At 34.5% G+C, this 16,220-nt stretch overlaps 2 protein-coding genes across 5 annotated transcripts in view; one reads left to right on the top strand and one right to left on the bottom strand.

The window, feature by feature from the left end:
* The window catches only part of NiPp1 (nuclear inhibitor of protein phosphatase 1), a 55,228-nt gene extending 45,409 nt beyond the window's left edge, over positions 1 to 9,819 (top strand). For all 4 annotated transcript variants that reach the window (XM_076463882.1, XM_076463883.1, XM_076463884.1 and 1 more), the window contains one exon: positions 8,635 to 9,819. In XM_076463882.1, coding sequence (XP_076319997.1) covers positions 8,635 to 8,967 — 333 coding nt within the window. In that variant the 3' untranslated portion in view covers positions 8,968 to 9,819. The remainder of the gene's footprint in view (positions 1 to 8,634) is intronic.
* A 290-nt stretch (positions 9,820 to 10,109) lies between these two features.
* On the bottom strand, positions 10,110 to 16,220 carry LOC143230389 (uncharacterized). Its single transcript, XM_076463887.1, has 4 exons — positions 16,064 to 16,220; positions 15,647 to 15,757; positions 14,924 to 15,174; positions 10,110 to 10,315 (listed from the first exon to the last, which is right to left on the bottom strand). Exons 1-4 carry the CDS (start codon positions 16,110 to 16,112, stop codon positions 10,223 to 10,225), a joined length of 504 nt encoding a protein of 167 aa, XP_076320002.1. The 5' UTR covers positions 16,113 to 16,220; the 3' UTR covers positions 10,110 to 10,222.

Here is a 16,220-nt window from a genome sequence, read left to right as displayed (position 1 = left end):
ACTTATGATGAAACATTCCTTACCAAAGTATCCCATCTGGGGTTGTGCTTTCCTTCCTCGGTGGCCATACTTTTTCAGAACAGATGATCTACCATTGCTCCTTTTGGCTTTCGTATCCAGGCACAGTTGGATGAATTGGGTCTGTCCTTGGATAATATTGCTGTATTCAGTGGTCAGCCCATCCCACCATGGCTTATTAGAATCCCAAAAATGTGACCTTATCTTTAAGTCATCTGAGAAAAGAAGACACTCCCAATTGGAAATACTGTCTGTTATTTGCTGAACATCTTTCGAACCATCCTTCCATTCCTATTTGTACAGATTGTTTGAAATCAGGTGAGTGTGTGGGCTCTGTCATGGTTTGTTGTGATTTGGTGGTTGTGTGCAGAATCCCCTCTACAGCTTCTGTGTTCACTGCTGAACTGTACACCATTTCTCTTACCCTGGATCACATCGAAGCTAAGCAGTACTCAAACTGCACTATTTATACTGACTCACTTAGTTCTCTACTGGTCCTGGAATTGCCTCATGTTAGTTCACACCCTTTCTTGCCCATATTCAAAAACAACTGGCCCATTTCTCTTTAACATCTACTTCTATTCAGTATTTCTGGATACCAGGCCACTTTGGTACTCATGGAAACGAGCTCTTGGAAACCACAGCTAAATATATCTGCTCTAGCACTATCACCTCTGTGCCTGTTCCATACGTGGACTATGGTCCTGTATATGGGCCAGTTGGCAGTTGACTTGGAGTGAGTCACAATTTGACACAATCAAATAATTTTTTTTTTTTTTTTTTCCAAATAAAACCCTATATTAGACTTTGGCTGTCTTGTTTCCATAAGGATCAAAAAGAGGAAGTTGTTCTAACTAGACTACGCATTGGTCACAGTTTTTTAACTCATCATTTTATTTTATCTGGGAGTGATGCACCAATGTGTTGTCTATGTAACACTTAGGTCACAATAAGCCACATTTTACTGTTTTGCTATCATTATGACTCTCAACGACGGCACCATTTTAAACATGTTTTGTCCCAAGGTTTATCCATAACATTAAACAGTATTATTGGTAATGGTGACACTGTCCACCTTTGAAATGTTTTTTTAATTTTTTAAAGGCCATTAATCTTTTTAATGTTATTTAAGTTTTTTAATTTGTACATTAGACCTTTTTTAACGTGAGAATCGAAGTCCATCTAGTTCAATTTGATATTAAAAAAATGGCCATAACATCAAATAACTTGAAACCAGGACTAGAAAGGCCAACTTCATGCGACTAACGCTGCTGTTTGAACTACCTGTTAGTCATTCTGGTGAGTTATTATTAAAATTTTGCTGTAGGTCTTTTACAACTTTTATTGCTTTACTTTTTGAAAATAGCCATAACATCAAATCTTTCAGAACCAGGACTGGAAAGACCAACTTCAGGTGACTAACAGTGGTTTTTGTACTTGCTTGTTAGTCTTCCTGGTGAGTTATGATAATTACAATTATGCTACAGAAAGTCCTTTACAACTTGTATTATTGTAGTTTTTCTCTTGATGTTGTTGACAAGATGTAAACATTGGTTTTATGCTATTAATATTGTTTTTTTTATTTTATTTTGTTTTACCTTAATTTCCTTTTATGAATTTTACTAAATTTATTTTAATCTTAACTTTTTACCAGATGTTTGGCACAGATAGCGTAGCTGCTTTATGCCATGAAACACCAAACCAACCAACTTATTACAGCACATACTTTGTGCTCTCCTCAAGTTTTATTTTTTTAATTTTACATTGATTCACTATTTATTATCTAATAGTATTAATTTATAACTTATTCTAAAATGGAATTTTTTTATATTTCTACCCAGTTATAGACCATCATTCATTACAAACTTTTTCATACTCTGTATATTTTTATCAACACAGTTGTGTTTGGTTATTATTTTGCACTATGAGTTCCAAAGTTCATGTTACCACTTTGGAGGTTATACCTTCTACCAGCATATTTACTCAGCTCCAGGTGGGGGAATCTTGACTATGGATTTATCTGTAATTAGTTGTTGAATTAACCTTCTCCTGATGTTACCCAGTATGCTCTTGAACATGCCAAACTTGTTTGGACCCTGATTATCCTGTTTATCCTATGCTCAATTTGAGATTTATGAGATTTATTCAGTGGACTTTACAACCAGTATAATCTTGCAAAAGATCTCTTGGATGTTTCTATTACCTTCCCTCCTTACACAACAGTGAGTATTCCTCCCCATTATCCAGATCTACATATTTTCGTGTACACTTTGCTTAAAGGCTGGGCAGCAAGAATTTTCAGGTCAGTGGTGTCAGACTGAGTTGTCTCACGTTATCAATATCCTGGAGCTTCTTGCCGTATATTAGGTTTTAAACCATTTGCTTCATTTTGCCAGAAACTATCTGGTTATTATCCATTCTCACAAGTGCACAGTGATGGCATATATCAATATACCTGGGAGGCACTTGTTTTTCTTCCCTTTGTGGGGAGTGGATACATATACATTGATTTCTGTATTTTCAGTTTATCTGTTCTAGGATCTGAACATCCACCCATATTTTTGCCATGTGTGACAACACATGAAGAGGTAGAGAAGATCCTGGTGGTGGAAGGGTCCAAGCCCAACACACAACTTTAGCCTTCAATTACTGGAGACAGGTGGGTTAGTATCAACCAAGTACCAGTGTTGTGGGCATTATATCTGATGCTGGTGTTTCAATGTAGTACTCATGAAACCCTGGCATTGCTGCAGTGTCCTTGTTTGGCATTGTAGTGGGTCTACTTGTAGGACTCCATGGTGGACAGAGTAATTGGGCACTGAATCTTCCTCTACTTATCATGAATAACTCAATCCTTGAAAAAATAAAATAGTAATACATCTTATGGATAAACAACAACACACAGATGACTCTGTTATGAAGATCCTATACCTCAATTTTTAATCTTTCATTCTTTATATGACAAATCCTTAGGGCAAATGTTTTCCTTTTTCATTCAGAAGGGATTGAGAGGGGCTTGCAAGCTCTCCCAAGTCCATCCAGAAACTGTGTTCTAGGAACATTTTAATGGAAACATCTACATCAAAAGATGCTGAACTCTTCCTGAATTCTCAGGTTATTGGGTAAATACCCCTTGATGTTACTCCACATGCTACTCTGAATTCCTCCAGAGGAGTGATCATTGAGAGGAATTTAAAGAGTATTCTTGAGTTGGAAATCCTTGCTGCTTTCTTCAGCCAAGGCTTTTCTGCAGTGTGCCGTATCTCCAATTGCAAGGACAAAATTATGCTGCCAACCATTGCATCAACTGTGATATTTACATCACTATGTCCACCTTTACCTTCCTCTGTCAAAGCAGATTATCTGAACTGTAAGGCACAGTCATACATTCCTGTGGTTTCGACATTCAAAGGCATCATGTCATGGTTCTTGGACGTGTGCTTATTATGGTGGCAGAGACCACAATACCTGTGAGTGCAAACTGGAACCTCACTGTATTAACTGTGGTGATTCCCACCCTTCTTACTTTCGTTATTGCTCTAAGTGAATAGAAGAGAAAAAGGTACCGTGTTTAAAAACTATTAACAACATTTCTTAACCCTGAAACTTAGAATTTGTTGTCTTCAACTCCATTGGACTTATGCTGCTGCAATACTTAACACTGCTACTGTCTGTGCCTCCATCAGAGTCATTCTCAAATCTTGTGAAAAGTTTTTTCCCTCTTTGGATAAGTGAGTTGACAATTCAGTGTCAGCTCCTGTCTCTGACCCCACCATTCCTTCCAGTGGCTGCCTGGGTCAACTTCCTTTAGCCTTGGCTTCTGGATTCTGCTTGAGTCCACTTTCTTTGGCCCTGAGATGTAAAATGATCATTCATTCGTGCCCTCAGTTGCTGAAATCTACATTTATTGAGAGAGACCTGCCAACTCGAACAAGAGCAGAATCCATGGAGGTAGACAGACTTTTTTCTAATAAAGAAAAAAATGTGGTCATGAACAGAAGGATTTCCAACCTATTCTTCTCCACCTAAATAAAATGGCTACATTGACATACTGGAACTGTCAAGGTTTCTGTTTTAATCTTGATAACATTAATCCTTTCTTAAAGGGCTTGCTATAATGTACATGAGTTCATCTACACATTTGCATACATTAAGTATTTATGCTATGATTTTTGAAGCAGCATATATATTTTCACAAAATTTGGTAGACTTTAAGTAAAGATTGAGAGTTTTTTGTGCACAAAAAATCATTTTTGTTACTAGTCCATGTGCAAAATTATTTCATGTTATTATTAAAAAACTATTCTTCCTCCTCAAAATCTCATATATTATTTGTGTAATCTCTAAAATCTCCTAAATACATTTCAAACATTTCTTTTGAGTAAGACTTTATATTTTGTGTTATCTAATATTCCCTATTTGGGGTTTGTCAGTTGGCCAACCTCATAACTATCATAAAAAAAATTAGAAAATAAATATAAATTTTGATTTTTCCTGTGCTAGAATGACTACATATCATAATACAAAAGTACAAATTTTTAGTCTAAGTAGTCTAAGTCTCATAACATTATATATATATATATTTATTATTTTCTAGTATATTGACCTTCCTTCTAACATTACACAACTTGTAATGAGGCAGTGCATGTGTACTCATATTACCATATTAAGTAATATAAAACTTTGTCTTCCCTGTCTTAGCTGTGTTTTAGTGAACTAGTATTTTCTAATATACAGTCACTTTTCTATTTTTATCCATTATATTTGTATATAGATTATTAATATTTAGAAATAAATTATTAAACCTATTATTCTTAAAATATTGAACAATAAGTAAAGAAGTTAAGCAAACAATTATCTCTTCTAGCTCCAACCTTTGAACTCAGCAGCTGCTGGACATGGGTTGCTAAGCCTTTTAACATTTTGCATGTGAAGGATATCAAACAAAATGTTTTTTTTAGGTTTTATATATATACAGTTGAATAACCAAAAAATAATAAATAACTACACTTATATCATAGAATTCCACTATCATTTGTTAAACTTGGTAACTAAGATGTATTTAGATTTTAAAAAAATATAGTACTTTAAGCAGACTAAACACACAACCTACCTCATTGAAAACGTGGATTAAAGGAATGTGGTAGTTTTCTCAAAGAATGAAATGGCTGAGAAAACCACTCTGGGGATATCCTAAGCTGTTGATTAGTTATTCACATGCCATATATTGTAGTAATAGTATATAAGGACCATTTCAAAAAATGGAAAGAGTTGAATGGAGCCACAATGTTTGATTCAGTATCTGCTCTGGTGTCATCATAGCTGTGTCTGTTTTTTATGTGGACTATGGTCCTGTATTGAAGGCTTGGCTTTGTGCCATTTGACAGTCAACTTGGAATGAGCAACATCACAACAAACTTTTCCAAATCAAACCTTCTGTTATTCTTTGGCTGTCTTGTTTCCATAAGGATTGGAAGGAGGAAGTTGTCCTAATTAGGCTATGCATTGGTCACAGTTTTTAACTCATCATTTTTTTTTATCTGGAACTCATTCACTAATGTGGCCTTTGTGACACTCACATCACAATAGCCCACACTTTACTATCATGTCGTTTCATGACCTAGAGTGATGGCACCATTATAAACGTCTTTTCTTTGGGATTACTCCTGATTTTGAACAGTGTCATTGGCAATTATCACATTTTCTAAATTGCTTGCATTTTTAACTTTTTATGACCCATTTGCCATTTTAATTTGAATCAAATCTTTTATTCAAATTTTGAACATTGTTTTGTTGTAACTTAATTTTTTTAGCATTTTCTAGTAGTTTTGCTTTTACATTTTTTACCAGTAGTTTGACACAGATAGTCTAGTTGCTCTGCACCAATAGATGCCAAACAACCAAACCTTTTTTGAGCTGACATATCTGCTATTCATCTCCTTAAATTTCATGTACTGGGTGCTTTCAACCTTGTCAAAGATTCTTTCCCATCTGAACAAAACTTATCTGACAGAGTGGTCTCTAGATCATCAAGTTTTTTGTGGTTATGCAGTCAGTGGAACACTTGAATCCTAATTGAATTTTCCACAATACACGATACCAGTTACTTTTGTTTTTTGACTCTTGTACCTGATCCACTTGTACTGACTGTGAATGCTTTCAGTTAATATGATACAATCAATCTTTTTTCCAGGGTGGTTTCTATCATCTGTGCCACTCCATGTTGAGCCTTTCTGATTGCCTCTTACTGGCCAGCTGCTTCACATCCAATTTGCTAAACCACTGCCTCTACCCATAACTTCATCCTTTCTGAGGCAACCTCAATCCCAGGTAGTGCTTCCAGCCCTTCCTACCCTTCATCATCACACCTGGGTTTTTTTCCCCAGTCTTTTGTGAGGAGATTTAGTTTGTAATGGTAAGTAGTGTCAGTTTTAGCATATTCCATTCATCCTTCCTCCGTAGAGGTTTATCAACGTAAGTGGAAAGTTTTGTGCTGTTGCCAGGAGTTTTGGATATAGAGCCAAACCAATCACCATAAGTCCTCAAGCCTGTGTTAAGAGTGTCTCTGCTCCCTCCCTCAGTTTACCTTGAGTGCATTACCCCAGTGTTGTGGATCATGTTGGGTGCACTTGTTGGTTGCTCTGCTTCTTTCTCTTGCTCTACCCCTTATTGTCTTTATGCTGAGGATATTTCTATGTCTGAGGTAGTTCTGGTTTATTTGGTTTGTGTGGTACATAGCACATCGCAAGGATATCTTTCTTGCTTCTATTTGTCCAATACCTCAGTGACACAGTAGCATGTTTGCTGACTTAGAATGCTAAAAACCAGGTTCCAATACCCATGGTGGGCCTTTTGTTTAGCTTTGTACTTGATTATAAACAAACTGTTCATCTGGAGGCCAGGTTCCCAGTTTGATATATATATTGCTCTGCTGACATGTGCCCCATTCATAGATTTGTGGTCGGATTTCTTTTTCTGGTTGGCTTCACTTGAGGAGAAGATGGTATGATCCTCTTTCTAACCCTTGCATGGATGGCTGTTCCTGGCAGGTGAGTTTTGAATTGCAGTTTACTTGTCAAGAGTATGATTCTCATCCTTCCCCCACATGGATGTTAGTTTCTGATGATCGAGTTTTGGATGCAGTTGGCTTGCCATATCCCATCCATTACACCCTAGCCATTTTACAATAAAGCACTTCCTTTAATTTACCCACATTCTGTTCAGTAAGGGAGATTGAAATGTTTATATGTTGTAATTTGAATCACTATCCAATACCTGTATTCTTTCCCATTAAGATGTGCTCCTAACCATTTTCCACCCAGGTCTACCATATTTTTCTCATGTCTGGGTGAAGAGTATACCTGATACAGAAGTGGTGTGGTCTCCTACGTATAATCCTCTTATTAAAGGGTTCCCTAGTAGAGTGTATTTCAGATGTTTTTGATGAGTGCTTCTTCTTCTCCCTCACACCAATTCCTCCACCTACTTAATGTGGGATTCTGAGTATGTATGTGAGCAGAAGTAAGGTAACATATTGGAAGTTATATTCTTCCTAGAGTAAAAATGTATTTCCAACATGTACTTATTTCCACTCACACTTCCCACTCTTCCTCTCCACTGTCAACTGGTACTTAACTTTCTACATAAACTTTAAGTAATAGGTAGAATAGCATAGAGGGAGTCACGTGAGTAATGTTATTCTTCTATTGGTGAAGATTTATTGCATGCAAACTATCATGTGACAATCAGTTAAACCATCTTAATTGAGTGGTGTGTGGGAGTGAAAGGCTTGTAGCATGCAAAATATTTAGCAAACAGAGAACAGCACTGAATGAAAACAGCTATTTTGTGACTGGAAATAATTACTTGTCAGATGTACATTTTCAGTATAGTACAATTATAACATTTCCAGTGCCTTACCAGACTAACTTCATATTGTATTGAGAATAACCTGTACTTTGAAACCAGATAACATTTTTTCAGCCTTCTCTGAAATGTGTAACTGCATCATCTATGATTTGGAATAACATTTTAAAAGAATATAGATGATTTGAGTTCTAGCCGACAAACCAGTGGATACTAGTTTTCTTGTAATAGATGAATATATTAACTGTGTTCACAGGTTATAAATTTGATATTCTTCTCATTATCTGTGTAAATTTAATTGCCTTTTGAATTGTGAACTTAAAAATTATTCTATGTTAATACTGTACATTTAGCACTTAGGTTATGTTTTATTATATTTTGATTTAAACTTACCTGAAGTACGGTGTCTTTGACTGAAACATTGTTTTGAATTTAAAACATGTCCTCTACTTAATGTTGTATTTTACTTTATTTTTCCCTCAATTTTTATCTATAAGCTAAGTATCTGATACACTATATCAGTAGATAATAATGAGCAAGAGGCATTGTAATAATATAAATTAAACATTTTAAATGTGGCCTTCAATATAATGCCAGGACATGTGAAGATTACAATATTACTAACTCACTGGTGCTTTGTTGTGAGTCTTTATAATTTTTATAAAGCATGTTTACTTCTTATTTTTGCAAATATATATATATTTTAAAAAATTGTCCACACATTCACATGGTAATTATTTTTTATTATAGAAGCAGAAAGTAAACAGTACCTCACTTGATCAAAATCTGGACAATGTAGCATCTAAAGCAGGACATGTTTGGCATGATCATTTACATAGACCAGGCCATGGAGCTGTAAGTCCACTGTTTTCACCTTCACTTTCTGCCAAACTGGGCTTACACCTCCCCAATCCTGCTCCAGAAGTAGATCTAGCCCCACCTACAGAGGCTCCTATTGTTCCTGCTTCTCTTGCCCATTATGCACCAGGAGTTGAGCCTGAGACACCATCAGAACCCAAGAAAAAGAAATATGCAAAGGAAGCTTGGCCAGGAAAGAAACCAACACCATCTCTTCTTGTATAGCTTCTATTTCATCAGAATTTAATGTTTTCACATCACTGATCTTTTATCCAGCATTATAATCATGATGAATGTAACAAACATGGATAAGTGTGAAAACCATAATGTGAGCATGATAGATTTGGAAGATCTGCTTTCAATCTGTAACTTGTTTCTTGCTGTAAACAAGTCTTTAATAGGTTAATAATGTTGGCATCCATTATTTTCACTCAGAAAATCATTATGTCCAGTTGATAATGCACTTTCAAAAACTTCAATCTTTATAGCTGATGACCATCTATCATTTAGTCTAGTTCCACTTATAGCCAACAGACTTAATGCCAGTGTCCCTTCTTCAGTTATCCATCAACCAACCTTTACGACTGCTATTGTTTTTGTGTGTGGTGACCATTATTAACTACCCATCTACTGACTTTGCAAGATCATTGTTGTCAATAATCAGTAAGGATAATTTTTAGTACATATTTTTTAATCAGTGTATTACCTTTTCCACTGACCAGTAAGTTAATTGTGGCCTACTGCTCAGTAAAAATAACTTCTTGTGATCATTTTATTATTTTTCATTATCCTATTGATCAGCAAGGATGATTGTTGCCAAGTAACCAATAAGAATATCTGTTCTTGTGTATTAACAGCCTTCTCTTATTCCCTCGTATGCTGACCCATGGTAATTACTATTTCAGCAGCCACTGTAATCATCTCTTGTAAGAAGCCTTGTCCCTTTATAAAGACTTCATGGAAGATTGTCAGCTATGTAGTGCTAGCTAAAAATATCCATCATCTAGACATATGACTTTTTCATCACCATACAACATGTATTTGTATTGAGTACATAAAAAGTGTAACACTTTTAAATGTTGTGTTCTTTTCTTCTTTTAGGATGAAAAACAAACTTGTTGTTATTCCAAATTAATTTATACAAAATTGTGAATTACATTAATGTACAAATCAAACCACTAAATACATTTTCTTATTCTGAACTAGACAGATTAAAATGACTTTATTTTCATTATGTGCATCAGTGCTGGCTATGAATAGGGGTAAGTTCAATGAGAAGCTTAAAAAGGTGCAAGATAAAAATTTTGTGAGGTTTGCCATTTGCAAAAATAAAAAATAAAAAAAAATGAAGAAACCAAAAGATCTAATTGTAAGAGAAAGAACATTTATTTCTAGTATCAGCTGTTATTCTGTATGTCACTGTAAAACTGTCGTGCTTTTATCACCATTCAGTCAACCAAAGCATAATAGGTGAATAATTTTATGGTGTGCTGCAGGCTCTTCTCTTGAAACCAATGTTATCAATTGCTATAATTCCAGATCCAATATTATTTGTCTTTGCTATGAAGTAAAACTTGAGAAAAGAAAAATTATAATTAATACATTACTCTGAAAGAGTCATTTTCAGATTCTATTATAGAATTACATAATTAAAAGTAAAGATAATTTATGAAATATGGTAATTAAAGTATTAATTAATATTTACATACTTATATTGTATGTGATGGATCCCTGTTACCACCCAAAACTGTACTAGATAGATATAAAATTGAAATTCAGTTAGTACACTTCTCACAGAAATATATTTTCTGCCAAAAAATCTAAATCTGCAATTTAATGAAACTCCAGTTGTATTGCATGCAGTTACTTTCCATTATTCACATGCATTGTAATAACATGTAGTAAACAAGAATTACTCTGCACTACATGATATTACATACAACAAATATTACTTTTACTAAAAGGTAGCTGCTCATGGAGAAGAGTCTGTTTTCAGTACTGGGTAGGATTAATTCTGTAATCACTGATAGGTTACATATTTAAGTACACTTTTTTGCACTGTTTATAAACTTACATGCTTCTGGGTCCATGGCTGTTTATTACAGAGGATACAAGTTTCTCAAAACGTGTGAATAAACATGCCATGAATATTGCACTTAATCTTGCCAATTTCTGGTGGGGCCTTCTGTGCATTTTATTTCAAAAAGACATTAGTTATGTTACTTAGTCTGTTTTCCTTTTCTTTATTTTTAATTGTTCAGTATAAGGGTCCAACTGGTAGTGAATGATACAGAAACAATCTGTAATTTGAAGGTTAACTTGCTTTTGTCATAGTTACATAATGTAAGTGTTTAAGGTTAACCCTTTGAGTATATAATTACATTTTGGTTAAGTTTTTGAAAGGTATCAATTGTCCATGGTGTTTCTTTTCTGCTGCACCATCTAGAGGTGCTACTTATTACAAGCAATTCTCTGACAGATTGGGAGCATATCTGTATCCTCATAAAATCACGAGTTGTTAGCCTTCAGTCAAAGCAGCTATGCATTTCAATATGTTACAGATTCTTTCCATTCATCAGGTTCTGGATCATTTTATACCTTTAATATGAGACAAAGTGGTCAGGATTCATTCTGACAATTTTATCATTGTCACATATATCAATCCACGAAGGCCACCCAATCACATTTGCTTTATTTCCAGTCATTAGAACACTTTTTCTAGACTCATTCACATTACACATGCTTACTAGTGTGTTATATTCTGGATGCTCTAAATCTTGATTATAGATTGACTCTCTTGTGCCAGTAATGTTCTCTCCCATGGTTGTGGAATCAGTGAGTTAGGTTACTCTTTGCCTGGATACATTTGCCATCCATTTCAATAACAAGCTACCACCTTTTTGGTCTCCAATCCCAAATACTTTGGCAATTGGTGCATTTAGTTAGAAGTGGTCCCACTTTTATCTATATGTTTATCATACTCTTAGCTTTATTCATTACCTTGTCCACTCCATATCAGGTCCTTTTTGTTGCACCTTTTTGATCTGCCAAACGATAATTTTTGGTTTTTACCCTCCATTCAACACCTTTTTTACAACTTCTTCAACAACCTCAGTTGCCAGTGTGTATCATTCCAACATCACCACACTTTGACTTCACACAACATTTGTCTAGTCCCTTGCAAGATGGTATGGGCTCTTCACAAGTAACTTCCATTCCATTTGACTTCCTTCTTTATCAGCATAGCAGAGAAAATGGTGTTTTTCACCAGTAGTTTCTGCACCATAGTTACCTCCCTTGTTTTACTGTTCCATATTTGTCTGAATTTTTACCTGACTGTTTGATAACGATTTTCCATTTCTACTATTGCCAACAGTAGACCAGCCTTTTCAATGTATTCCGTTTTTTCTCATTTCCATTGAGCATTTTCTTCACCTTCATACTCTTCATTTTATGTTTCTTCCCAATTGGAACCTCACTATTGTTCTCCATTAACCTACCTTTTGTTGAACCCTTTGTCGCAATCACTGTAGCATTTGTCCCTCAAGACCTATTTTTGTTTCTTTTTGCCTGTTATCATTGTAGATCAGAGGTTTTCAACCTCAACAGATCATATTCCCTATATAAATATAATTATATTCTTCTGTAAGGAGATCACAGTTTTACTTCCCAAGACATTGACAGCTCATGAAGGTTACATTACACACACCCGAACTTCAATTTCCCGTTTACATTCCTACCCCAATCTGGATCATCTCCTCTGTTCTGTTTATGTTGTGTCATGTTATATTGCCCACAAAGCTTCTTTCCATGATTCCCATTTATGTTTGTTTATCCATTGGAACACTTCTTCTCTCCGTGATGTTTCCCCTCTCATCCTTAAGGGATGGATTTGCCAGCATATCAGATTGGCTAATTCATATTTGTCTTATGATTCCCAATGTATGTTCCAAGTGTCCTTTCCTTATATCTGGCACTTCTCACATACCATGATTACCCAATTTCATCAACCATTGGAGGAAATAATTCAGACTGGCATGTAGACCACACCCAATGCATTAATTTTGTGGCCATCTCTTTTTCATCTGGATACCAAATACTGCTTGTTACCATTCTCCACACCTCAGTTCAACTCTAAGTAGGTAACTATATTTTTTACTTCCTTTTCAAGGTCGCTAATGTACACGTTAGATCCTGCTCTGTGACGAGTGTTACCTGTTCAGTTGTACTAATCCATAAAATTGGATGGCCTTTCTAGCCTATAACATTCACTGTTAAGATGGAGTGTTCTACAAGACCCCTTTCCTTGTTTGTATCATAACTATGTTCATCCCAGACCATATCAACTCATGAACTGTAATGAATAAAGCAGTGTCAGGATAGCTCCCCAAATCCTTTCACAATGGGCAATGAGTATATCTGGTCCCATGGGTGTGATCATCTACAAACAGAGGCCACACTCTACGGGCTTTCCCTGGACGTTTTCGAATGGTATTCATTTGGATTAATTTTGCATCAGTCCCTCTACCAGGTCAGTGTGGGCTTTGGATAAGGTAAGGTATCGTATCGGAAGTTATAACGTTTTCTAAACTGAAAATGTATTTACGATGTTTACTCTTACTACCGTTCCTCCCCATATTCAGTGCTCTTTTTTACTTTTCTTTTTTTGCCTAATTTGGTAGTGAATATTGAATTCTACAGTATAAAGTAAGTCACCTATACAAGGAGGGTGTGTCGCACTCTTATTAGTAGAGGGTTGTCACATGGTTATTTGCATGTTACGCGGCAGCTGTATCAAGTTAAACACAATGGTGGGAGTATCGAGACAAGCTGCGGTAGAAACTTTTTGCATATAGAGAGCAGCACTGAACGAGAAAAGTGTTAGGTGAGGGAAGGTATGTATCAGAAGTACATTTTCAGGTTCGGAAAAGTATATTATTTAATCTCACTAACTTAAGTAATGGGTGGTAATAAAAACAGATCCAAAATCAAAGAAACTGAATCTTATAAGATAGGAAGTCCATAAAATAAAAATACTTTTTAAATTGTCTTGGCATTTGGTGGAGTGCCAGTTTGGAGGTTGCTTTTCCTTGAATTTTCTATTTATTTTTGTTATGTGTGAAAATACATTATAATAATTTGATAAGCATTATTGAACATGCTGATTAACTAACTCTCTAAACGATTTCATACGGTATAAGTAAGGACCTCCATATTTTAAATTTGAGCTAGACATCTAACTTCTTTGCAGTCCTGGGTTGAGAAAGGTAACCAAATCTAGTGATTTATTCAGGGTTAGTTAACTTCGGAAAAAGTCTCACCATTCAACTATGATTTCTAATTTTCATGGTTATTAACAGTCATATAAATTAATAATGATAATACCACAGTTTAAAAACGTAATATAGTGTAATAATTAAAATAACTGTTTTTAGAAACTTTAACTAGGATAGATCATACAACTTAGTTTCTGTTTTCTGATACATCAGAGTAAATTGCTGCACTCTCATAAAGCATAAACAAAAAGGCGCTTGGTTTTGAGAAAAGAACCTTGACATGTGTCACAGTAACTAGAAATCTGGATTAGGCTTTGACAGCTTGAATATGACAAACTAAAAATGCCACGTAATTTTATATTGATAAAGTGCCTTCCTGAAATATAACGCTAACATTTAGTATGCTAAAGCGTCTACTTGAGAATAAATAACACTATCCGATTAACATCTAGTTACGTTAGATGCGCATTATAGTTAATATTTTAACGTTAGTATCATTAATGAAACGCAAGTATGTATGATCATATTATTCCCCTTTCAGCCCTTCCAAACTAGTCAACAATTACTATAAAGTTGTGGTTTATTATTTTACAACAAAATTAGCATTATTTACATTATGGGTATTTCAATGTGCTGTTCGTAAACTCGTGCTGCTAATTCGTATGATATTTCGTCCCGAATTTTTCTTTCGTGACTTAAAAGTAGCTATATGTATATATATATATATATATATATATATATATATATATATATATATATATATATGTCTGCGCGTGTATGTATATATATTTATTAACAGTGTTGATTACAAAGATAAAGTTGTTCGTGTACTTTAAAGAATAAGTTTCTGGCAAATAGTTTAGATTATTAAATAGTCTACATTTAAACTTAAATAGTTTACTCACCTTGATATCTTTAAAATTTAAATCAATATCTATTTCAGCAGTTCTCCAATAGATAAAACGGTCAGATACTGATTTAATGTTAAACCTATAAAAATCATCTCCATCTATTCTCAGTTCGTTAGCCCCTATACCATTAAGGTAGTAGTCAACAGATAAGCACCCTCTAGCGACTTGATTCGAACTAAAATAAGGCATCTCTACTTCAGCCACATTATTGTTTGATTCTACAGCATCGACAACCAAGAAAAATCCTGAAATTAGACATCATAATTTAGTTAAAATAATTAAAATATATTAGAATATTGAAGAAAACTTGTTACACAGTTATCTTGTCAATCTCAAGAGAGCCAGTAACTATAAAATTTGATAAATAGTTTTGGCTGACAGCATTTCAGTTTCCTGTTTGAACCTAATGTTATTATCGACATGGTTTTATTTTATTCTTTAACCACTCATTCTTTTATGATTTCAAATGAACACTTCGTCGCCCGTGAAAGTTAAGATACTCACAATTCATAAATGTATCTGTATCAATAACTTTTTGTTGTATTTATGATGGAAAGATATTGGTATTCCGTACCATTGCTATACCTTTTCAGAAAGTTTCATACATTTTTATGTGAAAGTTTTGTAATTTAGACCAATTTTTAGTTTTATCACTAAATTAATATCCAATTCAGTATTTCTTAACTGCACCACTGTTACTTTTTAAAATATCCTTACCTTTACGTTCTCCTATACTTGCATATTTTCTCACCCATTTAGCATATCTTTTAGTATTAAACAAACCACAGTCATGGTATTCGAAATCACACAGAAAATCTAAGGCCAAACCTGAAAGTAGAGATGATAGTAAAGGTAAACCACTCTTCGTTCAAATGATCATGGAACGTTAAACAGTTTTTATTTTGATATAGCAAATTAAAAATCCAACATCAAAATGCATAACCCCTTTGTGAGTCGAACATGCAGTTAATAAGAATACATCATTTTGGCTGCTATTTATCGACTGTAAATCAAATCCTAAATATACGGATAAATATTTCAAATATTTTTTGTATCTTTAACATACTTTGTCATTGTTCTAGTTAAAAATCGTTTACCTAGTAAAACGTTATGGAAATAATGCAAAATACTTACATTCATTTATCATTAAAAGCACGCACACTAATGAAATACAGGTCTTCATGGTTAGAGGTATTTTAGTTTTGCGTTCTTTTCAATATTATTTTTGTGGTTCAGTTAATATATCTTTGTTTAGAAGGAGAATGAAAGATAACCAGCTCAACAGGTTTAA

Source organism: Tachypleus tridentatus, chromosome 10 (assembly GCF_004210375.1).
Source record: "Tachypleus tridentatus isolate NWPU-2018 chromosome 10, ASM421037v1, whole genome shotgun sequence".
Lineage (NCBI taxonomy): Eukaryota > Metazoa > Arthropoda > Merostomata > Xiphosura > Limulidae > Tachypleus > Tachypleus tridentatus.
The sequence above is the reverse complement of the archived record's forward strand: the minus strand, read 5'-3'. Positions and strand labels throughout refer to the sequence as shown.

Excerpts from the sequence above, each read along its gene's own strand:
- LOC143230389 (XM_076463887.1), bottom strand. The coding sequence starts at position 16,112 with ATGAAGACCTGTATTTCATTAGTGTGCGTGCTTTTAATGATAAATGAA. Across the intron at positions 15,758-16,063 it reads GCTTTTAATGATAAATGAAT|GTTTGGCCTTAGATTTTCTG; the intron begins GTAAGTATTTTG and ends CTCTACTTTCAG. Across the intron at positions 15,175-15,646 it reads AAGTATAGGAGAACGTAAAG|GATTTTTCTTGGTTGTCGAT; the intron begins GTAAGGATATTT and ends GTCTAATTTCAG.